This window comes from Manis javanica, chromosome 8, assembly GCF_040802235.1.
Source record: "Manis javanica isolate MJ-LG chromosome 8, MJ_LKY, whole genome shotgun sequence".
NCBI classification, from domain to species: Eukaryota; Metazoa; Chordata; class Mammalia; order Pholidota; family Manidae; genus Manis; species Manis javanica.
This window is the reverse complement of record NC_133163.1, coordinates 59722296-59747938: the sequence shown is the minus strand read 5'-3', so window position 1 is coordinate 59747938 and position 25643 is coordinate 59722296. Positions and strand designations below refer to the sequence as shown.

The following is a 25643-nucleotide window of genomic DNA, read 5'->3' as shown; positions in this document are numbered from 1 at the left end:
TCTACCAAAAAATTTAGCTATACTCTTAAAAATATATCACTGTCAGGAAACACAAAGAAAAACTGAGGAACTAGTGCAGATTGAAGGACACTGAAGAAAATGCAATGCATGATCGAGGATTTTCTTATGCAGTAAAAAGTATTATTGCAGTAGCTGATGAAATCTGAATCAAGTTTACAGATTAGAAAATAGTATTATATCATTGTTAATTTCTTGACTAATTGAAATACAGTTTTTTATTTAATCAAGAAATTCACACTGAAGTATTTAGAAATAAAGGGACATCACATTTGTGACCAAGTCTCAAATGTTTTTGTAAAATTTATGTGTATGATATATAAATAGATTTATGTAAATATGGAGAGGATAAAGCAAATGTAATAAAATGTTAACATTTGAGGAATCTAGATGAAAGGTATAAGAGAATTCTTTCAACACTTCATATAATGCCCTATTTTGGAGTTACATCAAATTAGAAAGTTGAAAAAAAAGATAGTAACAGATTGTGTAAGATAGGCAATGATGAGTCTATAGTGAATTAATAAATAATTGAATGTTCCATGAAGAATGGGATATTTGCATGGTTTCAAAGAGTCTTCCTTTCTAATGTTTATTAATTACAAAGGGACAGGAAACAGGAGTAATTTTACAATGGAGACACCTGACAGACACAACCTTAATGTGTGATCAAAATGATGATCAATAGTAATGGAGCACATGAAAATCATGTCCCATCGGACAAGATGCAATGAGAACATAGCATTACTTTGTGATATTCCTGCCAACAATACAAAACCTGAGTCTCATTGTAAGCATACATCAACACAAACCTAACTTGAGAGACATCCTATAAAATAAATGGCCTGAATCTTTCAAAGTATCAAAGTCATGAAAGTCAAGGAAAGGTGGAGGAACTGTTCTAGACTGAAGGAGACCAAGCACATAAAACCACTGAATGCATAAAGAAACTACTGGGATAATTGGTAGAACTTGAATAAGGTCTGAGACTTAGATGGTAGTATTGTATCAAGGTTAATATTCTGATTTTAATATTTGTATTATCATTATATGGGAGATTATCCTGGTTTGTAGGAAACACAACTAAAGTATTCAAGAGGTTGGAACATCATGTTAGCAACTTAAATCTCAAATAGCTCATGGAAAAAAGTTCTTTGCAACTTTTCTGTAAACATTAACATTTAACATTTTTTTAAATCTTTTTTTTAAAGAATTCTCTTTTCTAATTCTAAAGCTAAGAGATGTGTTAAATTTTTTAATTCTCCTTAAAAGTAAAATTCTGCTTATCCTACCATTGCTAACATTTGGGTGAACACTGTTCCAGAGCCTCTCTACATACAAAAGGATATACCACAGATCAGACTTCAAATAAAATGACATACTTGCTGCCCTGTGACCTGATTTTCTCATTCAACACTCTCATGTATGTATCATTCCGTACACACACATACACATTTATAATCCAAAATAAAGCTATTGGCACTACCTCAAGGAGTCCTACAGCTATGGAAAGTGCCACCCCAGAGGAACGCAAAGGTCTCTTTCCCTGTGGTACAGGCCAAGGGTCTCGCTGCAGTTCTCCCAGCAGATCTGTGAGATTCATGTCTATTTTCTGTACTGGCTGCAAGAATCTACAAAGCAAAATTAAGTTAGAAGCCATTTATAAATGTTTGCAAGTAATGGTTTAACAAACAGTCTACTTTCTCAGAGAACATAGAGAAAAACAATTTGAATCCATAGTAGACCAATGGTTCTCACTTTTATATACATCAGAATTGGTGGGAGGGCTTGTTTTAACATAGATTGCTGGCTCTAGAGTTTTGTTTCAGTAGGTCTGAAGTGGGGCCCAAGAACTGGTTTTTCAAACAAGTTCCCAGGTGATGCTGTCTGCTGGTCCAGGAACCACACTTTGAGTATAACTGCTATAAATGAAACACTCAAACTGAGTATTACTTTAGGATAGCATCTTTCATTTACCAATCTAGTAAGTTTTAAGGTTACTGAAATAATTATGAGATGATACATCAACTCAATTTTAGTAATACCAACTCTGATTAGTAAGTTTAGAGAAAAAGCTACCTCTAAGGCTAAGAAGGTGAAAGGAGGAGCTTCTGAGACCCTATTTTTTAGCTTGGCTGCTCTCAGCCACAAAAGTTAAGTTTTTCTGAACTGAAAGATAGAAAATTAGGAATATATCAAAACTAAAGTACTCTTTACACTGTAAAGATGAGAAACGAACCCTTTAAGTGATATGATTCTGCCTCAAGTCAGAAAGTATTCTAATGCAAATCTCTCTACATTCCTAAAAATACTTAACAGTATAGTATCACCAAATGTCTATGTTCATGTTAAGGGTATAGGATGCTTAAAATAGCTGTATGAATTGTAAAGTTCTCTTTATCATATGTAATTATTACCTATTGGAAGGAGGTGGCTGCTGTACCTGAGGACCACGTGTTGCTTGAGTAACAGGTACTTTAGAGAGCCCCAGCATTTCCTGTAAAGAGATTATTTCTGTGATATCCATTTAATTACTCCTAGAAAGATGTATCAACTATTTAGCATGTGCAAAGTGCTACTCAGCATTAGAAACACAAAAATAAAGAACACAAGTCTCTTTCCTCAGAAAGCAAAAGGCCCAGCTGGGGGATTATCAACTCTGATTAGTTGTAATATAATGTTGTAATATAAAAAAGTAAATGATAATATAATGAAATAATTATCATAAGACAGCAAAGTACAAGGTGCTATGTGAGCAAAAATGAGGGATACTAGCTCAGAAATACTTTAATAGTCAAAATAAGATACTGTGTTAACTTGAATGTCTATATTACTTAACTTGTATTCATTTATCCCTTCAGCAGCTCTATCTCAAGAACCTATGTGCCAGGTAACTAATAATATATGAAAAATATACATATAACATAATATGAAATTATAATATATATGAAAAAATATACAGTCCCTGACCTTCTGGAAATTTAAATCTGGTGAAACAGACAGGAATTAAATCATTAGTTAAATAAGTATAAAACCACAACTGTAATGTTATAAAAGAGAGGTACATGAAACTGTATAAAGGGGGGTTCTAAGGCACACGCACCTTTGTATGTCTATACTTATTAAATGTCGATACTTCATGACTAACCAAACTGTTAGTTTTGCTTTGAATTTTAGATGTGTGCATATTTCCTCTCCAGACTCATGAAAATAATGTTATTTTACTAAAAGTTTCTTGAATATATAAATGCTTAGTCATGAAGTAACAGACTAAAAGGATTTAACAGAAAATGAAGTCTAAAGACTTGCAAAGAAAGAATTACTGAACTAATCCTGCAGTACTTCCTATTCTGCTGGCAAAACAGCAACTTTTCACCGAGGACTTACTATGTGCCAGATTTTGTGCTCAACTCTTTATATATACTTTTTCCTCATAAAATAATAATGAAATAGATTTCTCACTCCCTGTTTTACAAATGAAACTGCCATTCAGAAAAGCTAAGTAACTTGCATAACATTATTCAACTAGCAAGTGGCAAGGCAAATATTAATCCAGGTTTTACCACAAAGCCCCATAAATCCATACTACACTGAGTGTTCCCACTTACATTATTTCATTTAGTGCTAATAATAAATTTGCAAAATAGTTACTGTTTATTCCTTTCCACAGAGATGGAGAAAACAAGCATAGAGATCAACCCAAGATCACACAACCAGAGAGTTTAAGATTTGAATACAGGACTAACTGGAGAGCAAAGACCAGGCTCTTTATACCATACGAATAAAGATGGAAGATAAAAACATTGTAAGAGAGAAAACTAATTTAGCCTGTAAACATTCACCGTCTATTGCAAAAAGGCAGATGTTTTATGTGTTACATATGTTTGACATGATTTAAGTAAAAATGCACTCTAAAATCAGAACTAACACTAAACCACTTTAAATAAACGTACAATTTAAAAATAATGAAAGCAAATACTTAAGGGTACAACCCATTTAATTTCCATGACTACCTTGTAAGGTAGATACTATTAATATCTCCCTTTGTTTAGATGAAAAAATTACAGCATGAGATTAAAATCTCCTCACTTTCTCTCCTGTCTCATGGAAACACACGATCCTCCTCTCAGAAGCACTCTGCTTCCGGTGCTCCTATCATGTCTTCTACAAACTCACTCTCATCTCACTCTTGCTTTCACTCAAACTCTTTTATAGTCTCTCTCACTTCTGTGTATAAAAGCATTCAAGTAAGCTTAAGTAAACCCTCTAACCCACTTCCTTCTAACTCCCACATTATTGCCTCCTTTAACTTCAACAACAGACCTCTGGGAAGAACACAGACTGATTTTTCTCCACTTCCTTAGATCTCATTCGCTGCTCATTCACTGTCTTACTCACTTTTCACTCACCTCCCCATCCAAACCTGCAAATCCCTCCAGTGTATTCTATCTTGGTTAAAGGGAGCACCAGCCCAGTCTGCCCAGCTTCAAATTAGAATCATCCCACAATCTTTGTTTTCACTTTGGGCTGCCTAGATACACCCAAAATCTGATTTCATTTGGTTTACCTTACGCCAGACTTATCTATCATCTTCTAGGTTAACTGTTCCCAACTGGGGGTTGTATCATAATCACTTAGAAAGTTTTTCAAAATACTTACATGAACAATTTTACCCTTCTAACCACTTCCCAATCCAAGCACATATTCACTTGCTCTTCTCATGGTCTATCAAAAATCTCTGGGCAGAAAAAACATTTTGAAAAATATCCCCAGGTGATCCCAGTAAGCTACACGTGACTCCTGTGCTTTGGAAAACAAAGCTTCAATAGACCCCAAAGATAAAAATGTGAAAAATATATACTCAGTTCATTATTAGTTACTCTCAAGCCTTAAAAGATCTACCCCTTTAGTTCCTAAGTGAGATGTCAAGAAACAAAAGCAAATATTCTATGGTTGCTTTCTGTCTTCAGTATGACTCCTTTATCAGACCTTCAAATCTCTAATAAAATACTTCGTTTTCACTCTAAACTTTAAAAATGAGTAGTCTTTAATTTGTAAAACAATTTAAGACAAATTAAACCAAAACTTAAAGCTTTTGTTGTAATTTAACACTAAATTTAAACACTACATTTAAAGCTTTTGCTGTAATACAATTATATCGAATAATTCATAATGAGAATATTTTCTAGAAACTTATATCCAGAAGTCATTTATAGACATAAATAGAATGGCACTCAGGCTGAAATACAAATTCTTGCTGCTTACTTGAAGCTGTTTGGCGGACAGATCTTTTGTTCCTCTGAAGACATAGCTTTTTGAAATACCCTCACATCCAAGTTCATGAACCTGCACCATTCTCCCAAAAGTAATAAGGCCCACTAAAGCTGTAGGTGGTAAAAGACTTAATGACATCTGCATAGATTCTTTCAGGGCTTGCAAATCTTCATCTTCCATGCAAGTATCAACCACATAGAGGAATATCAAAGGCATCTGAGGACCACGCTTTAAAAAAAAAATGTTGTAATAATAAGAAAACATGTTATTTCAAATGTATTAATACTTCAGCACAACATACAAGATATCAACAGAAGACTAATTTACAGCACATTCAATGGAATCCTAATAAAGCCATTTCAAAAATGAAACAGATAATAAATGCATGTAGAGCTGTCCAGCAAATAACAAATGAAAAATTAAGTTTACAAACATTATAGTTACATAGAGACTTTCACTGTTGATTTATTTAACTGCATGAGATTTCATTTCTTATAACAAGTTATTTCTTTTAAAATAAGAAAATAACTATAGAGCTTAAAAACAAAATTAGGTATTTTTATAAAATATCTAAATCTAAATTGGATTATAAAAACAACAGGAAACTAGCCAGATTGGACAAATTAATGACTATCTCAATAAACTATATTGTGCTTTCTCTACAACATTCATAAAGGATACTATTATTTTAACATTTAAATATATAAACAACTATGTAAAGCTATTCAGAAAGGGAGGATAATTACTTTTATAACAAAGATCAGTGCAAGAGTAATTTCATTAATTAGACTTGGGGATATACCATCAGGTTTCAGCATCATACTGACCAAGTATTTGTGAACTGATCTTCCAACTACAAAACAAGAATGATACTTTACTGCTTACTGATCTACTCAGTAGAACATATCACACAACCCCAACCCAATATCCTAGCCACCCATCATGTCACTACAACATTACCTTGCTCAAATTGACCTGGACAGCTCTTACCTTTGAAGTGCTCCATCAATTCAATGTGAGAATCAAGAATGATGCTTTTTAAGTCAATTATTTTGGTATAAAGTAAATTACCAGATATTTAAAACTTGCTTAAAGATTTATTTTTATGTTCTTACCAGAACCACATATTCAATACTAGAAAACTGAGGTAAAAGTTCAGCAGGTTGATTCAGTTCAGATATACCAGCATAAGTAGGTGGAAACTACAGAAAGAAAAAAAACAAACATTTTTAACAAGTTATTTGTCAGAAAGAGTAATAAAATTTTAAAGTGAAAATAATTATTCCCTAATCATTTACTTATTTAAAAATAGATATTTTCATATAAAAATTATTTCACTTTTTTTTAAATAAACATTTCTCTGCATATTTAAACCAGTGTTATAGCATTAATATCTGCACTGGGGATTTTCTTACCTGATTCCTTTGATAACAAAAGTTGCAAGCCCAGAGTTTTGCACGATAATCCACTTGACTGTTTCAAGAAAAGATACAATAGCTCATGTTTTAATTTTAGTTCAATTATACAATGATCCTAATTTTAATAAAATTTCTTTCTAAAACATGAATATATCGAATTAATAATTAAAGTGATCTTTGAAAGCCAACTATTTTTAGATGTTGCCAATATCTAATTCATCCTCTTAAAATATACAAATTAATCTAAATGAATAATTGTAACTTTTAATATACAGCAAATATCAACAATAAAACTAACATAATTCTATTTGTTTCTTCAAATGACTTAATAATTCCTACACTCAGATCTAGACAAAATTTATTCAATTCAGAACTATATTTACTAAGGCTTAATATGTACCAGCCATTATTCTAGTTGGCAGTGATACAGCAGTAAACAAGAGTGCAAAGGTCCCTGCTAACATGGACCTTATGCTCTAGAAAAAAAGACAATAGACAAGTAGATGCAAAACATAGAAGATACTTTTAGACAGGGATAATAAAGATAATAAAGATAACAAAGCAGGATGTGAGAATATGTTTGGGAGGGCTACTTTAAAGGAAGACCTTCTTAAATAAACAATTGAAATGTGATCTAAATGAAAAGGAACCAGTCACAGGAACATCTGGGGCAGAGCAGGCAGAATGTACAGCTATTGTGCAAGTACCAAAGTACAAGTAAGTCTGGTATATTCAAGGATCAGAAAGATGAGGCATAATGTAGATGACAATAAGGAAAGTTGATGATACAAATGAAAGCAGATGTATACAGAGGCTAGATCATGTAGGACTTTATAGGTCTTAGTAAGTGGTTTGCATTTTTCATTTCAAGTATATGAAGAAACTATTAAAGGACTTTAATAATCTGATATCCATTTGTAAAACTGAATTCTGGGTAGAGAATAGACTACTGAAAGACAAGAATGGAAACAGGGAGACCAGTTAGAAAGATAATCAAAGTGCCCAGAAAAAAGACTGTGTATCTTGAAGTAGAGTAAACTAGAAGAGATTGAATATGAGAGATACCAGTCATGCTCTGGAGGTAGAACTAACCAGATTTGCTAGTGGACTGGCTGAGGAGACAGGGAACAGAAAGAGGAATAAAAGATAATTCTTGAGATTCTGGCTTATGCAAGAAGAAATCATAACATTTTTAAGCTACCACACCACTTAATTATGACTTTTCTAATGACACAAAATGGATACACAGCCAACACCAGTATCTGGAAAATAGTGATAGAATCTAACAGTTTATACTGTGACAATTTTACATTTATCAACTCTTTATATCTAAAATGATCCTAAAATGTATGGCTTTTTGGATTTGACTATCCTAATTTTAAAAAATAGCTATAAACAAAAACAGACATTTTTATATAAATAAGAAACTACATTTTTTAGTCATATGGCCACATTCATTTTTTCCATATATTTTACTTACCATAAAGGATTCAAAACTGCACGACAAGTGGTCCTACTACACAGAACAGGTTCATATTGAATAGGTGGTAAATCAGGTCTCTCCTTCAGTGGTGTAAATAGGGCTGCTACTGGAACAACCATCCTCGTAGCTTCTAGTCGACTTGATGGCCAAACATTCCAACTAAATCGGACTCCATCTCGTTCTTCATTTTGTTGGATGAATTCCAAATAGGTTGTCATTGTAGAGCCTGATTCTTATTTCTGCAATAAAATTAAAAGTTTAAAAACTAAAAAATTTTAAATCTTAAGAAAATTCAAACTATGTGTTTTGCACTTTCAACAATATTAAGCCATTAGGAATCATGATCAAATGAAAATATTTATCTCAGAAAAAAAATTAGCAAGCAACAATAACCTCATTTACAACAAAATAATGAATGACTACAGAATCCAATGCCCATTAGGCCCAGTAAGAAGTATTTTATTCTTTTCTATTCATTCTTGAAGAAAACTATAATGAAAAAATGGTAAGTTATCCTCTTTTTTAAGGCTGTATAGGAAAGGCAAAAAATAGGGAAAATCTAAACCCTGTGTTCTGCATATCAGACTTGTAAATAACATTCTAATAAATAGATTATCAAAACATTAAATTCTATCCAGAATTTTCTATCCAGAAAAATGAGACATTTCCACTAAACTTGCTACAAGCAAATGTTTAATGGTATACAACAGAAAGAATTTTTCTAAAACTGGGTACTTTTGTTTTAGACAGGTAATTTTCTTTATAGCGCAAACACAAGACACTGTGAGAATAAACAAAATGCTTGATAAGTTGTGTTCCCTATGACTTACATATTATTTAACCTCTTTTGCAGAAACTGAATTCAGAGTATTTTCAACATTCAAACTTATGAGAACATTTTAAACCCTAATTTGATATATAGAATTTCAACATAATCATTTAAATTTATTACCAGGGAAAGGGGAATACTACTCTGGCCCAGAATCAAGAGACACTGCCATCTTGTTACTCTCTAACTGCCTGTATAGGATGCCAGCTTTTCCAGCCCTGGCAATAGTTCTATTTCATGCTTTCAAACTGAAACAGTGGTTAGTAATGAAAGAAATTGCATAATGTAAAGGTCAGAGAGGATAGAGAATTTCAAGTGCTACATGGCTGGCCAAAAGATCTGTAAAAGAGATGAAGGACATCAAGAACTGAAGAAATATGAAGGTAGGGTGTCAAAAAAGCTAACACGGGTGGTGAAATTGCTAAGAACAATGATAGGATGAGAAATTGATTTTAAAATGTGAGGGAAGGAAAGATACTACTTGAAAAATCTTCAGATATAATAATTCTAAAAATTTCTTAAATTTTTATAATACAAATTATAAAGAGTGAAGCTTAACAAATATATCTTAAGCAGCTAAGAACTTTCTTTTCTTTAAAACAAATAAGAATGTTATATGCCAAGTACATCTCAATAAAAGAAAATAAAAATTAAACCTTATTTCTACCTATCAGAATCTCAAAAGACAACTGCAGAATTCTATGCTAATCAAAAGAGATAACAGAGTTTTCGAAGTTGATGAAGGCTGAAGAGGAACACTAAAATAACTAAATTTGTTTAAAAACAGTTCTCTTGAAGTTAATATGTGAGATGGCTTTCAGAAGAATGGGTATGAGCTCTGAGGAAAAAGTGGCTGTTGAAAGACATTAATAAAACAAAGGTCTGGGATAGTCTGAGGGGAATTAGAAGATACTAACCTCAGTTTTAACACAAGAGACAGTAAGACAAGAAACAACCTCCTCTGGGAGAGAAACCCAGTTTTTAGCAACAGTGTCCATGCTACAGACATAACTAAATTCCAGGACTATGCAATTCCTCCCATTATTTCTGAAGAACGTAAATCAAATGAAGTTTTATTACTTAATTGCTTCTATCATTTGACATGCATCTAAAATTCATCACCAAAAAGCATTCAAATACCTACTAAAATATACTAGACCAATCAGGGTTGTTTATTTGAACCACAAAACACACAAAAAACGTTCTGAGTATTTTCTCAATTCTCCAAGAATGGCACATAACTAGTCCTAAGTATTTGGAATACATTTTCTCAAAAATGATCGAGTGAGCCTGTCACTTGGAAAACAACTGAGAGTATTTTTTTTTTTCCTAGCTTTCTTTATTATAAGAATACAGTATATAATTTATACAACATACAGAATATGTGTGAATATCTGTTTCTGTTGTTAGTAAGGCTTCCAGTCAGCAGCATGCTATTAGTAGTTAAGTTTTTGGGGAGTGAAAAGTTACATGAGGATTTTTTTACTCTGTTGGGAGTCAACACCCCTAATCCCCACATTGTTTATGGGTCAACTATTGCATATATCATCAGAAATAAGATAATATTATACAGGGATTTAATATTTAACATTTTCATATTACTTAAAATACAAATTAAAAGTCAGGGATTAATTTGAAGATGAATGTATTACATTATTTAATATACAAGTCAAGCTAAATAAAAGATCATAACTTAATTACATTTGTTTTATTTTATTTTATTTTATTTTTTTTTTTTTGAGAGGGCATCTCTCATATTTATTGATCAAATGGTTGTTAACAACAATAAAATTCAGTATAGGGGGGTCAATGCTCAATGTACAATCATTAATCCATCTCAAGCCTAATTCTCGTCAGTCTCCAATCTTCTGAAGCATAACGAACAAGTTCTTACATGGTGAACGAATTCTTACATAGTGAATAAATTCTTACATGGTGAACAGTACAAGGGCATTCATCACAGAAACTTTCGGTTTTGATCCCGCATTATGACCTATAAACAATCAGGTCAAATATGAATATTCGTTTGATTTTTGTACTTGATTTATATGTTGATCCCACATTTCTCCCTCTATTATTATTATTATTTTTATTTTTAATAAAATGCTGAAGTGGTAGGTAGATGCAACATAAAGGTAGAAAACATAGTTTAGTGCTGTTAAGAGGGCAAATGTAGATGATCAGATGATCAGGTGTGTGCCTATGGACTAAGTGTTAATCCAGGCTAGACAAGGGCAGCAAGACATCCACGGATGCAGAAGATTTCCTGAGAGTACTTTTTGACAATGAGAAAATTTGAGCTTTCCAGCAAGTATCAAAATCTGTGAAAACTTGTATCCACTACCATAAGCATCACAGCTTCCTAATATGTGAAGATTTTTTTGATGAGATCAGTGGTGATATTGTAATTTTTTTATATTGTATAATGAAACATCAAGATTTGGAAGATATACATTATTCAGTGAAGAATCTCTAAATGATCAATTTATGATATGCTAGAAAAACATGCATGGGTAAATGATACATTCAAGGTGAGGACAGACCAATGGGTTTTAATGCAATATACTACTGAAAGTTCACTTCTGAGGTTTCAGATTCCACTATTTTAACCCTTGATTTCTTAATTAATTAAAACTGCCAAGTTATGGTGTGGTATTAAAGAATATACACAATTATGTGAAAAAGTTATGAAAATACCCCTTTTTCCAACTACATATCTAAATGAGGACAGATTTCCTTCCTACAACTTAACCAAAACAACGTATCACAATAGATGGAACACAAAAGTAGATATGAAAATCCACATTTTCTATTAAGCCAATATTTTTTCTTCTGGATCCTCAAAATAATGTTTAAGAGTGTAAAGAGGTCTTGAGAACCACCTCTCTAGAGCATTAGAGCTTAGTTTAGAGAGCCTAGTAGAGAAAGGGTCTGAGAAACTTAGCAAGACATTTTACACACAATGGCCAGGTTTAAGTTTCTACAACAGGAAACAGGCTGGATTGTAAGTCCATACCCTTACTTTTTGTGAAGACATACTAGGTGATATTTGAGCACAACTTCCCTCCCTCTTCCTCACTTTTTTCCTCTTAATGTCTGCTTGAAGACCGTAGTTGCTCACTAAATCACATCTCTTTTATTTCTTACATTCTCACTTTTCAAGAGTAGTCTGAAAAACATCCCACCTGTTTCTTAACTGGTCCAATTACATGGCCATGCACAACACCTCCCTAACTTCCCTCACCTTTTCAAGGTAGGAATTGCTCAATTTTAAAATCACTAATTCTAGTACAAAATTTGCCAGCCTTGGTCCCACATTCAACAGTGTAATATGTGAAATAAAGTTCTTTTTTCAAACTAGCTTTTTATAAAATGGCATTGTTTGATAAGCACTCTCTCCCCTAATACTGTTTGCATAAAAGAATAAAACCAAATAAATATGATTCAGACACTATATTAGGATGCAGATTTAACATATTAATTGTTACATTTTAAAAAGTGGTACAAAACACAAAAGAGCATTCTAAAGAAATGTCTCATTTTTCAGAACTACAGTCAATGAGTTACTTTAAATAATTTCTCATGATTTAACTAAAAGCAAAAAAAAAAAACCAAAGCCTTATGTCACTTCAACCTAGCATATCAAACACATGCTGACTATTTTTTAAGGCTTTTACATATGCAATAATAACTGGGAGTTTTTCCATATTCCAGTTTCAATCCTTTCATAGATAAGAGAAAAAACATCCTAAATTACAAGTAAAATGTGAGTTCCTTCCAATCAGATGTATTTATTAAAAACTAAATGTGCCTCTCCACCTTTTATTGTAAAATCCTCAATGAAGTGTTTTCAACTACTTCCAATGACTAGCTTTACGATCTTAAATAACTTACTCTCTCTGATCCTCAATTTCTCATCAACAAGATAAAGGGTTTAGGCTAGATAACTACCAGGTCCCTTCTAACTCTAAAATTCTATGAGTCAATTAAAAATTGTAGGACTTCCAAAATATTAACTTAACTACTACTGGAAAACGGAGAGAAGATTTAACATGTTACTTATGGTTAAATCTGTACAACCCCTTTTTTAAACCAAGTTAATATGGCTAGTTATCCACGGCTCTGAGGGTTAAGGAAGTTCACTCAAATTCAACATACTTCAGAGATGAGTATTTGGATTTACATGTGGCATTATTGCTTTTCCTTTCCCACCAAAACGGGAAAATACTATGGCCTAAGGAAGCACAGCAGGAAGACTGGTCCATCTGAAAACAACTGTAGTCAAGGCCCAAGGTGATGGCTTTACCTGGCACTGGTCTCCTTTCCCTAACACCCAAGGCCGAACTACGGGTGACGAAGCCACCTGGGTTCAAAGTCTAGGGCACTTCAGACCAGGCAAGAATAACCAAGAAGCCCATGCGCCCAGAAGCTGCGACGGGCTGGGGTGGGGAAAGCAGACTGCCCCGCAGGCGGGGGTGGTGTGCTGGGCAAGATGCGCGAACTGACACTTTCCACCGGACACCCCATCTTTCGCACCTGAGCCGGAGGAGCTGGCTCGAGGGGGTCAGGCCCCCAGTCCCCGGGAGAACCAAGCAGAGGAGGGTGGGTAAGAGGCTGATAGGTTCAGGGTTCAAGGTTGCCTCCGCGAGCCCGGTCGCAACCCCGCGCGACCCGCCGGCCCCGAGGCACCAAGAGGGCAAAGCATCCCCACCCTGGAGACCCCAGCCCGCCGGACCCCGACCCGAGCTGCACAGCCGCCCCTCCCCCGCTTTCCTCTGAGAGCCCGAGGGCCCCAGAGGAAGCCCAGGGGAGGCAGCCCCGAGGTGGGCCGTTACCACAGTACCCGCGGCGAAATCCGCGCATGTAGCAGCCACCGCCTCGCAAAATCAGTCCTCTCCACCGAGCTGGAGCCGCCGCGGCGCGGTACTCAGGGCTGGCGCCGCCCCGCCCCCGGCCTCTGCGCAGAATCCTGCGGGGCCAACATGGCTGGTGCGGCCGCTGCCACGTCTAGGGGAGGGAGGGGCGGGGCTGGGGAGGGAGAGGCGGGGCTGGGGAGGGAGAGGCGGGGCTGGTGATGGAGGGGCGGGGCCGGGCTGGGGAGGGGTAGGGGCGGGAGCGATAGGGGAGGGGCGGGGCGGTCGCGCCGCGGAACGGACACGGGAGTTGGGGGAAGGACGGGGACAAAGCTTGAGGGGCCGAGCGACCGAGAGAAACTGGGCAGGGGGTCCGGGGACGGGCGCTGGAACCTTGCTGAGTTTAAGAGGGGGGCTCCGCGATGGAGCGTCTTTCCCTTGTCCCGGAAGCCACCGCGGATCCCACTCCCTGAGGACCGTAGACAAGGCGGGGAGCTTCTGTAGCCATTCAGACTCAGCTCGCTGAGAAATGGAGGCGTCCTCTAGGACATCCTCCTTTAGGGCCCTGGTTGAGACCTAGAACTGAAAATCACATCTCTCCAGAAAAAACAAAGTGAGAAGTTCGTTCTTTCACTTAGTGCAACAGGTATTTAGTGAACAATCTATATGTGTCGCACAATAGCAATGCCGGTGAGAAGATAGGCAAAACAGGTTAGAATTCCTGGTCTGGAAGAATTTACTTATATTTGATTTATGTATTCCTAGGCAGTATACCTCTTTTCTCTTACACTGCCTCTGCCACCGCCACCACCAGTACCACACACACACATCCCGAACCCCCACTACAATCTTTGGCTGATTAATCTTGATGCATTTTCTGCTTCTGTTTCCAAGAAAAGAGCTGAGCAAAAAGGGACAGACAGAAACAGGTTTGGAAAGATGTTTGAGCTTGGTCTCAGGCAACCCCCTCCTTCAGTGAGGTGTTGCTCACAGACTTAATTCCAAATACGACAACACCTAAAATCCTGCAAAATTTAGCCCTGTAAGCATTTTCAGAATCGAATCAAATCCTGGTTCTTCAAAGCTTATAGTTGTGAGTAATAAGATACGCACCAAACACATATTTTTCTTTCTATAATGTGTATGCTAAGGTTGTAAAGGAGAAGAAGGTGAGTTTACTTGTCAAATTTTAATACAATTCTGAAGAGGAAATGGGAATCAAAGGCCAAAATTCAGTGTAGACATACAAATAAAGTGGGCTCAGGGTGCTACCTTAATTAGGATTCTTGACTGAAAGCACAGCCAAGTAAATAGCGGTAGACAGTGGTATAAAAGTGGAATAAGGACATTCACAAAAAGAAACCAGATCCAAGAATAGGCAGGGTGTATGCACACAGAGGAGAGGATCCACAGGGATCCTGGAATTCAGTGAGGAACAAACCAAAGCATAGCGTCTTTGGTAATTTCTCTCATTTATGGTTCCCAAAAGGGCATCTTCCCCATCCAGCCCAACCAAGTCTATAAAGTCCTAATTCCTTTGTTTGCAGCTGAACAAAAGCTTTTGTTTTCTAATATAAGGAATTAGATGTTAAATTCATTTTTATCTGTTTTTATGTACTTTAAGGTGAATGAGTGAGCTTAGCCTTCAGATACATCATCAGGGTCTATTGGACCCATCTTTAGGTTCTGGGGTTTTCTTTTTTTTTTTTTTTTTGAGTTCTATTTATAAGAACTGATATTTCATGACTTTTATTCTTTCTTACAGAACTTCCAAAGAACAAATAGAATAAAACTCATTCTATTTGCAATTGTCACATGGGTCCATTGGACTTTTGTAAATCTAGGGTGTATCACGGGATCTTAGTAATCTTATTTATCCTGTATCTTGAAAAATTCTGTTATTTCATCATCCACGGAATTATTTACTCATCAGTTAATCCAAATTATGCTTTAAAAAGGACTAACACAATAAGAAAGTGGAAGAATGATAGAATTACCTAAACAATACAAGAGTGAAATAAATCATCACTATTACATCATCCTTACAGTTCTCTTTTTTGCAATGCCCAAACTAGTAAAGCATCTTTCAGGATCCTCGTACAATGTTTCTAATTTTCATTGAATATAGTTGAGAATCTAGAATTCAGAAAGTAAATGCAGAGAGACAGGGAACAGCACTCTAGATTCTAGCAATGATAGCAAAATCTTAGGTTATGAATCTTTTTTATTTGAATTATCATTGATATACAATCTTATATTCGTTTCAAATATACAACACAGTAACAGTTACGCATATTATTAAATCCTTACCCCACTAATGCAGTTACTATCTTAGACTATGAATCTTTAGTTGACTAGCTCCTAGATGACTTTCTCAAACACAAAAATCAGTGAGTTAACGATATATTTCTAAGGATAAAGAGGAAACATGATATTCTCATCCAGTTATTCATTCAAAAGGAATAACTACATTATACTATTTTTGCAACAAGAATCTGGATGGTCTCATTTTGCTAACAGCACATATAAATGGTATTCTTTCATCTTTTATGATGTTTATATGGATAAACTTACTTGATATAATTCTTGAACAGAAAAATGCTAATGGCAGTTGCATATACAAAGATGACGGGAAGGAAAGAGGTAACCGGGATATTAAAAATTATTTGAGTCGATTATTTAAAAATTAAAAATGCAAATGTTTTGCAATCAAGAAGCAAGAGAGCTAGCTGTCCTCTCTTCAACAAAATTATAAGCTTTTAAAGGTTTCAAAAAAGTCTTCAAGTCTTATGTTTTGATGATGCAAATGCAATAAGAACGAGAAGTAAAAATAAGCTAGAATATAGTAGTGATGTAGTTTAAATCTGCAATCACTATTTACAAGATCAGTATGTTCCAGACTCATCTATTACTAGTAATAAGGAAGTAGTTGAATTCAGAGGACATTACCCATTTTGGATATATCTTCAAACCAGTAAAATATGGAATAAAAATTGGGGTCTGCTATGTTTAGATACTTACAGTTCCAGTAAAATTATTTTCCATTAACCCTTTACTCTTTTTATATAACAGTTTTATTGAATATCCTTTTACTCTAATTTGTGTTAATAATTCATGAAGTGACTTAATGAAATAAGTATTAAAAAGGGTCCATTGGACCCAAATGGTAATGTAAAGACTGTATTTTTCTTGTATACTGAAAGTTAAGGGTTTTGATCTGAAGAAGAGTAGACAGAGAATGGAAAATTTCTTGAGTTCCTGAGAGAGTCAGACTAGGAATTGGAAAAAGGGGAGAATCTCCAAATACAACTTTCTCTGGTTTTCTAACAATCTATAGACATCCCTGGGCCATCGCATTTGAAAGCAATCTGTAACTCTGAAGAAAGTTTGTGAAACATTTACCAAGATGCAACTGATTATAATTTGTTTGCTTCAAATTACATGACTTTGTGCAGGTCCTGGCACAATATGGTTGTCCACTAAATATTCACAAATGAACACGAAAACTTAAAGAACTATAAAATAGTATCATCATAAAATTCATTTTTATATATGAGATAGACTATAAAAACACAAAATCTGACATAAACCTCCCGCCAATAAAAAGTCTTTTTTAAAAGCAAATACTCCTAAGATAATTACTTCCTCAAAGCAACATTTTTCAAAATGCCAAGCATATTGAAAAGAGAGAAAGAGAGGTTCTGTGGTCAAATAAAGTTGCAAAACATCAGTCATAGTACATAAAATAGGTCTTTTGACCTGTCAGGGGTTTTAATATGCTAATACTCATTATCAATCTTAAAGAGTGGGATTTAAGTACATTTCCTAAAGATATTTGACCTGGGAACTTATTTTCCAGGGACTATGTAGGGCAAATATTCTAAACACCCTATGATTTTGTCTTCAGTCATTAATTACCTTAAATAATAGTTAATGCGTAACAACCAGTATTTTCCTTCCTGCTTCTGAACCCTAGAAGTTTCAAAGTACCACACAGTAAGGTGAAGTGTGATAATGTAAATTCCTTGGAATTTTACATGGACACCACCAGATGGAGCTTTTACATCTAGTTGGGGGTTTTTTTGTTTTACTTTTGTCATTTGTTTTGTTTAATCCTTTAGAATGAATGAAGCATTTTTCAGTTTTTCCTAACTGGGGTTCTCTTCCATTTGTTCAGATGGTGACATTCTAACACAATGACCAATACTCAGATCCTCTAACTTTGAATTTCCAACATCAATAGTGTGTAAAGTTTATACACATAGGATAATATCTGTGTGGTGTTCTAGTCTGCATACCCAATGACAGCAACCACGCTAGATATAATAAATAAGGCTAATTAATAAATTACACGTGAGAGTTACAGAATTCTAAGCTCAAATAGAACTTAGTGACCATTTACTCCAATGCCTGTACATGACAAATGAATGTGAGGGTAAGAGGTTAGGTAGCATACCCGAGGTCAGGTCGCTGATGGCCATTTAAAACCTGCAAAACTGACTTCCATTTCATGCCTCTTTCCCCCTTTAAATTCTGAAAAGACTTGCCATTAATCTTTCTAGCTCTTGTTCAAACAGCAATTTTTTCTATTCCACAGAGTGCTCTACCAGTAAAATTCCCCAATACCACTTCATTTTGCCACTCCAACCAATTCTGGAATTATTACTAAACGTTCAGTCAAACTAAAGAAATGAAATCCTTTATCAGCTCTTAAACCATTTACAGTTGCCCAAAGAAAAAACATGGTTATCCACTGACAGCTTTTTTTTCTTTTTTTTTTATCTAATGTTTATTTGATTTGTAAAGAACCTAAGAATTACTAAAACCCATGTAGCAAAGAAGGGAAGTCCTACTTCAAAAAGGAGATAGATTTGTATCTTTACTTGAAAAGAAGAGCAAGGTTCTGGCTTTGTTTTTGTGGTCTATAATTAAACTAGACCTTGCCTCCATTTTCTGATATTGTCAGCTTTCTAGTCCTCTTTGTGGATCTGGACTCACAAAGTTTGGGGACAGCATTCTTAAAGAGACTATTCATGCCCAGAAGGTATGTACTAAAACTAGAATGTCCTTGCATCAATCTTCGTTGCCTCTCTCTAATCTATGATCAATAGGTCATAAAGGCTCTTATTTAGCTACTTATTTTTACTGAGCTGTATCTTGTGAAGCACAATGATTAAGAGCAATCACTCGTAAATCTGCCCACCCAGGACAGAATCTCAACTCCATCCATTTGTTAGCTGTGTAACCTAGGCATATTGCATAACATCTTCTGAGCCATAGTTGCATCATCTGAAAATGAAGATACCAATAGTAACGGCCACTTAGGATAACAATATACTGTGAAGATCAAAAGAGGTAGTCTATATAAAACATTTAGCCCTGAGAAAGAGAAAAGCTACCTCTGAGAGCCTGATATTCCCTTGGCTCTGTGAGTTGGGCCAGCTGTTATTACAAGCTACCCTGACACTCACAGCTATTTCACAGCACACCAACATTATTCGAAAAGATACACACACCCTTATGTTTATCACCACACATTTGCAATAGCCAAGATATGGAAACAACCTATGTTTCCATCAATAGATGAATGGGTAAAGAAGATGTGATACATATATACAATGAAAATTATTCAGCCATAAAAAAGAAAGAAATCCTGCCACTTGCAACAACATGGATGGGCCTAGAAGGTATTATGCTCAGTGAAATAAGCCAGGAGGAGAAAGGCAAATACCATATGATTTCCCTTATTTGTGGAATCTAAAAAAACGATATGAACAAAACAGCTGTAGATTCAGAGACAGAGAAGTGACTAGTGGTTATCATAGGGGAGAGGTTAGGTAGATGGGATGGGGAAGGAAATAAAGGGGCAGAAAAATCTCAATCATAATGTAAGTTGGTCACAGGGATGGAAGTGCAGCATGGAGAATATAGCAATTGTTCTGAAACATCTTTCTTTGTTGATAGTAACTGCCCTGGTTGGAGTGAGGATTTAGTAATGTGTCTAACAGTTGAACAACTGTGTTGTATCTTCAAAACCAATATAATATTGTTTATCAACTATACTTCAATTTTTTTAAAGGCAAGAGAAAAAAACACAACAAAATATGTGGGATGCAGCAAAAATGGTTCTAAGAGGGAAGTTTATAGCAATACTTGCCTACCTCCAGAAACAAGAATAATCTCAAAAACAGTCTAGCCCTGCAACTAAAGGAACAAGGGAAAAAAGGAAAAACAAAGCCCAAAATTAGTAGAAGGAGGGACATAATAAAGATCAGAGTGGAAATAAGTAAAATAAAGACTAAGGAAATAGAAAAAAAATTAATGAAACCAAGAGCTGGTTGTTTGCGAAGATAAACAAAATAGACAAGCCCTTAGCCTGACATAGTAAGAAAAAAAGGGAGATAACACAAATAAAATCAGAAACAAAAAGAGAAGTCACTACCAACACCACAGAAATTCAAAGAATTATAAGAGAATTCTATGAAAAATTATATACCAATAAATTAGACAACCTAGAAGAAATGGAAAAATTACTAATACAATCATCCGAGACTGGCCCAGGAAGAAACAGAAAATATCAACAGACCAATTACTAGTAACAAAATTGCACTGGTAATCAAAAACCTCCCAATGAGCAAAAATCTAGGGCCAATAGCCTTCACAGGTGAATTCTACCAAACATTTAAAGACAAGCTAATACCTATCCTTAAAGTACTCCAAAAAATAGAAGAGGAGGGAATACTTCCAAGGTCATTCTATGAAGCCAGTATTATTCTAATATATCATACTCAATGGAGAAAAAGCTAAAAGCTTTTCCTCTAAGATCAGGAACCATGACAAAGATGGCTACTCTCACCACTTTTATTCAACATAGTACTGGAAGTCCTAGCATGGTAGTCAGACAAGATAAAGAGATAAAAGGCATCCAAAATGGTAAGAAAGAAATAACACTGTCACTATTTACAGATGACATGATACTATATATAGAAAACCCTAAAGATTCCATCAAAAAACTATTCAAAGTAATAATGATTCAACAAAATTGCAGGATATAAAATCAATATACAGAAATCTGTTACCTTCCTATATATCAACAATGAACTAGCAGAAAGAGAAATCAAGAAAACAATTCCATTTACAATTGCACCAAAAGAATAAAATACCTAGGAATAAACTTAACCAAGGAGGTGAAAGACCTTTACTCAGAAAACTATAAGACATTGATGAAAGAAATTGAAGAAGACACAAATAAGTGGAAATCTACCTCATACTCACGGATAGGAAGAATTAACATTGTCAAATGGTCATCTTGTCCAAAGCAATGTATAGATTCAATGCAATCCCTATCAAAATACCAATGGCATTTTTCAATGAACTAGAGCAAAAAAGCCTAATATTTATATAGAACCACAAAAGACCCTGAATAGCCAAATCAGTCTTGAGAAAGAAGAGCAAAGCTGGGGATATCAAACTCCCTGATTTCAAGCTACTTTTTGCAAAACTACAGTCAGTAAAATAGTTTGGTATTGGCACAAGAACAGACCCATAGATAAGTGGAACAGAATAGAGAGCCCAGATATAAACCCAGGCATATATGGTCAATTAATATATGACAAAGGAGACATGAATATACAATGGGGAAAAGACAGTTCCTTCAATAAATGGAATCAGGAAAATTGGATGCTGCATGTAAGAGAATGAAACTAGATCACTGTCTTACACCATAACCAAAAGTAAACTTCAAATGAATTGAACACCTAAATCTAAGACATGAAACCATAAAACTCTTAGAAGAAAACATAAGCCACGATCTCATGAACATATCAACATAAGAAATTTCTTTCTGGATATGTCTCCACAGGCAAGAGAAACAAAAGCAAAAATAGACAAGTGGGACTACATCAAACTAAAAAGCTTCTGCACAACAAAGAAAACCTTTAATAAAACAAAAGGCAATCTACTATATGGGAGAATATATTTGCAAATGATAAATCTGGTAAGAGGCTAATGCCCAAAACAAAAAGTGAATAATAAAGTATATGAATGATTCCAAATGACCTAACAAAGCCCAAATCCTATAATAAATAAGTTAGTTCTAACACACTCTTACTGAGACAACCCTCCATCTCAGTGATCATGTGACTACAGGAGTGCTCTATAGGCCTTTGGTTGGAGGGCACTGACAGCCTCCTGGCACACAAGAGGGTGCTCCATAAATATTAACTATATCCAGCTACATGTCTTACAAACCTGTCCAACACCCTTCACTCTCTACTTTCTATGCATCAGCTATACTGACCTCCTTCCAACTTTCCAACAAGAATTAATTCTTCTAGCAATAAGGCCTTGAAAAGACTCTTTCCTCTATGCACTGAGACTGAAGGCACAAATGGACAATGGCCAAACCATATATATAAATGCAGGACTCTGACCTACAATCTGCAGCAACCATCCCAAGAAATCAACCTATTATCCAATAGTAAGTAGTCCAGGAAGCCAGCCTGTTATAATTCAACCTTATAGAAAGTAATACTGCTATTTCTGTCAATCTGGAAAGGCAAACAATAATCCCTGTAATAATTGTTCCATAATAGCCACAACTTGATTTGTAATTGACAGCATTCCTAGTTTTTGGCCCTGATTCCAATTCAGGACCAAAAACAAACAAAGGCAGATAGGCACTACCAGCCAATTCTATAAGATGTCCTACTTCTCAGTAGAATGTGGTTTCAGAGCATGCCACCCCCAAAATATTCCACTATGGCATATTAATTATTTTTAGTTAAAGGCGCTTGAAAAACAGCACTGCAAGAAGGGCCCTCTGGCCTTCCTTTTCCTTTCTAAAAACAGGAGATAAAACTCCCATTAGAAAGGTATCTTCCCTGTACAAGGAAAGGAAGACATTCTTATCACCAAAGATGGGGAGTTGAGGCCAAGGTAAACCTGTAAAAACAAACCTTGTTCAGCTAACACTTATCTTCCTAGTTACTTTCCACAGTTAAATACCCTAGCCCAAACCCCTTTGTCTTGTCACTTTTTCACAATACTGCTCTTTGTTCAACCTACTATATAAGTTTTGGGCCTTAACTTCTTTGAGTCTTAATTCTTCTTGTACATATATATGTAAAAGTTACTAAGTAAAATTTGTATGCTTTTCTCCTGTTAATCAGTCTTATGTCAGTTTAACTCATAGGCCCAGTCAGAGACCCTAAGAGGGTAGAGGAGAAATTTTACCTCCCCTACAGTAGCTCACCTACAGTCTTCCTGTGCCAACAGCTTCCAATCAGGGCATATCTCCCACCTTTCCTTTTTACCCAGTATACAGCTTTCCTACTCCTCTGTCTGTCCTTGAGTATTTGCCAAAATGCAAGTGGCTGACTCCCTTTCTAAAGCAAATTCTGAATGCATAGCCTTTGCTTGTTCTCTTTCAGTTGGTCTTTGTTTATTTCCACACTGCAAGATTCTTCCTCAAACTTCTTGAACCTTTCCTTAATATACTTATCACAGTTAACATTTAAAACTCATTTGTATCACTGATTTATTTTATTTTGTTGTTTGTATTGTATCACTGACTTAATGTCCACCAGACTGTAAGCTAGTCTCTCTGTCCACTAGACTGCAAGCACCATGAGAGAAGAAGTTCTCCACTGTAGCTCCCCATGCCTGCCACCATGCCTGGCACACAGTAGGAAACTGATAAATATTAACTGGATGACCAAATTCATTGAACTTTAATGGTGTAAAGAGGCAAATGAAATTTTTGTGGCCAAGGAAAAATGAACTAAGTATAATAATAAGAAATTCTAGGGAGTAAATCTTAAGGAAGAGGGAGGAAAAGGACAAAATGGATGGTGTTTCTTACTTGCAACATTTCTTAAAACATCAGTTTCTGAGCCCCACAACAATCAACAGAAGTAGAAGCTCTGGAGGAGAGTTTTAAGACCCAGGAGTCTGTATTTTAAATAATTTCTTCCAGGTAAGTATCATACACACAAACATTTGGAAATAACTGAGCTGCTTAAGGGACTATAAAACACAGGGACAACTTTTGCATTTAGTTCTGTAAGGTTGACTTAACATGCTATCATCATCAATAAATGACTGTTGAACAGTCTGTTCTCATAACCCTCATATAACTCCTACAGCCAATCACCAATATAAGAAATATCGAAACACAAAAACCTTCCCATTGTAACTGAAAAGTGACTGCAAATCTTTGAAAATGGGGCATGCAGAGGTAGTTCAGTACCTTAGGAATAATTCTTCCTGGAAAGAGGTTAAATGAAATGTTAATTATAGTTTTAGAAGTTCAGCTATCCAAAAATTAAGCACTTTTTTTAGGATAACTTCATCAACAAATATAGCTTATTCTCAGCTGTCCCATATCTGAGACATTCAAAAACAGAATGCAATTTCCAATTTATAACCATATTAAAAATATGCTCCAAAATTCATTATCAATTATCTTAAGTCAGATTAGCTTGAAGAAGCAGAAAACAGATTTTAATTTACTTTCCTCTCTTCTGAATGAGTTCACTCCTGAGTATTAAAATTTTAGAACCATTTCAGAATCATTCATATACTTTATTACTAACCTCTTTTTTCAGAAAAGTTTATTATTATTTTCCAGGACAACCTTTATTCCATTCTGCTATTCCTCTCCTTGCTTCCTTCACTCCACGTGTAGTTCAAACAAGACTTACACATGAGTCCAGCATTAAGTATTGCTTCACTGGACTACTAGGTAACTGTTCTTTTCTCTAGAAAAATGGGAGGAAATGGCTTAATCATTTAGTCTCATCCTTGCAAAAAAACTATTTGAAGAAAAATCCAGAAATGAAGCTACTGCTTACTTTTTCTAATTTGTTCTAATTACCAAGGCCTTTGGAGATGAGAGTATTTCTCCATACTTCTTCAAGTCTGTTTTTTCCAAAATTGGTGACATTTTAACCAAATAACTTTCTAGTTTGACTGCAGCCCAGCAGTCTTTTACAAATTTCCCAATTGTTAAGTTACTGTTCATAAGCACTAATTCTTTAGCTCTTAACCTAATGACTGTCCTCATTTTATTTTCAGTTGAGAAATTTACATTCTGGTATTGAAATCAATTGCTCCCAGGCTAAAGGCAGTGCTATTAAAAAAAAAAGCCTTAAAAATAAACATAAACTTTAGAAAATAAAGGTTAATTATATTCACTCAGAGCTTGTTTAGAATGAATGAGATTCAGTATTTTCATTGTTTCTTGCAATTTGAGACCCAGCACAAGTTACTCAATTCATTTCTGACTTGTTTCCTAACCTGTAAAATGGAGGTGACTATCCCCTCTCAAGACTGGCCCTAAGATTAATATTGTTAACTTCTGGATGTTGGCATTAGATTTATCCTTTGTGTATTTATAAGCAAAGAGATCTTTTTGAAAAAAAGAAAAAGATGATGGCTACTCTAGGATTAAAATTCATTTCACATAAAATGATCTTTAAAGTAGCCAGGCACAAGAAATTCCTCTGAAAAATTAATTTTTCATTCATTTGGTGTTAGATAAATCTGGGTTAGAATTGCCCCTTCCCCTTTGAGAGGAAGTCGCAGTTGTTTCAGTTAACTCCTTTTATGATAGATATCCTCCCCCTAGAAAACCGGGATAATAACCCTACTTGAAAAGGCTGTTGTAAAAATTAAATGAGGAAATGTTTATGTGATGTGTCTACCCGGAGTTTAAGAATTTAGAACTCAATAAATGATAAAACAGTAATATTACTCATTAATTCAAA

General features: G+C 35.1%; 1 protein-coding gene across 2 annotated transcripts in view; it reads right to left on the bottom strand.

The window, feature by feature from the left end:
- Positions 1-14024, bottom strand: part of SEC23A (SEC23 homolog A, COPII coat complex component) — a 49396-nt gene extending 35372 nt beyond the window's left edge. The window contains exons 1-7 of one of the 2 annotated variants that reach the window (XM_037025527.2): positions 13858-14024; positions 8191-8432; positions 6708-6765; positions 6408-6494; positions 5284-5520; positions 2436-2515; positions 1505-1649 (exon numbers count right to left, since the gene is read on the bottom strand). In XM_037025527.2, coding sequence (XP_036881422.1) covers positions 1505-1649; positions 2436-2515; positions 5284-5520; positions 6408-6494; positions 6708-6765; positions 8191-8411 — 828 coding nt within the window. In that variant the 5' untranslated portion in view covers positions 8412-8432; positions 13858-14024. The remainder of the gene's footprint in view (positions 1-1504; positions 1650-2435; positions 2516-5283; positions 5521-6407; positions 6495-6707; positions 6766-8190; positions 8433-13857) is intronic. The other variant, XM_037025526.2, reaches the window with a different exon arrangement.
- Between the last annotated feature and the right edge of the window lie 11619 nt (positions 14025-25643).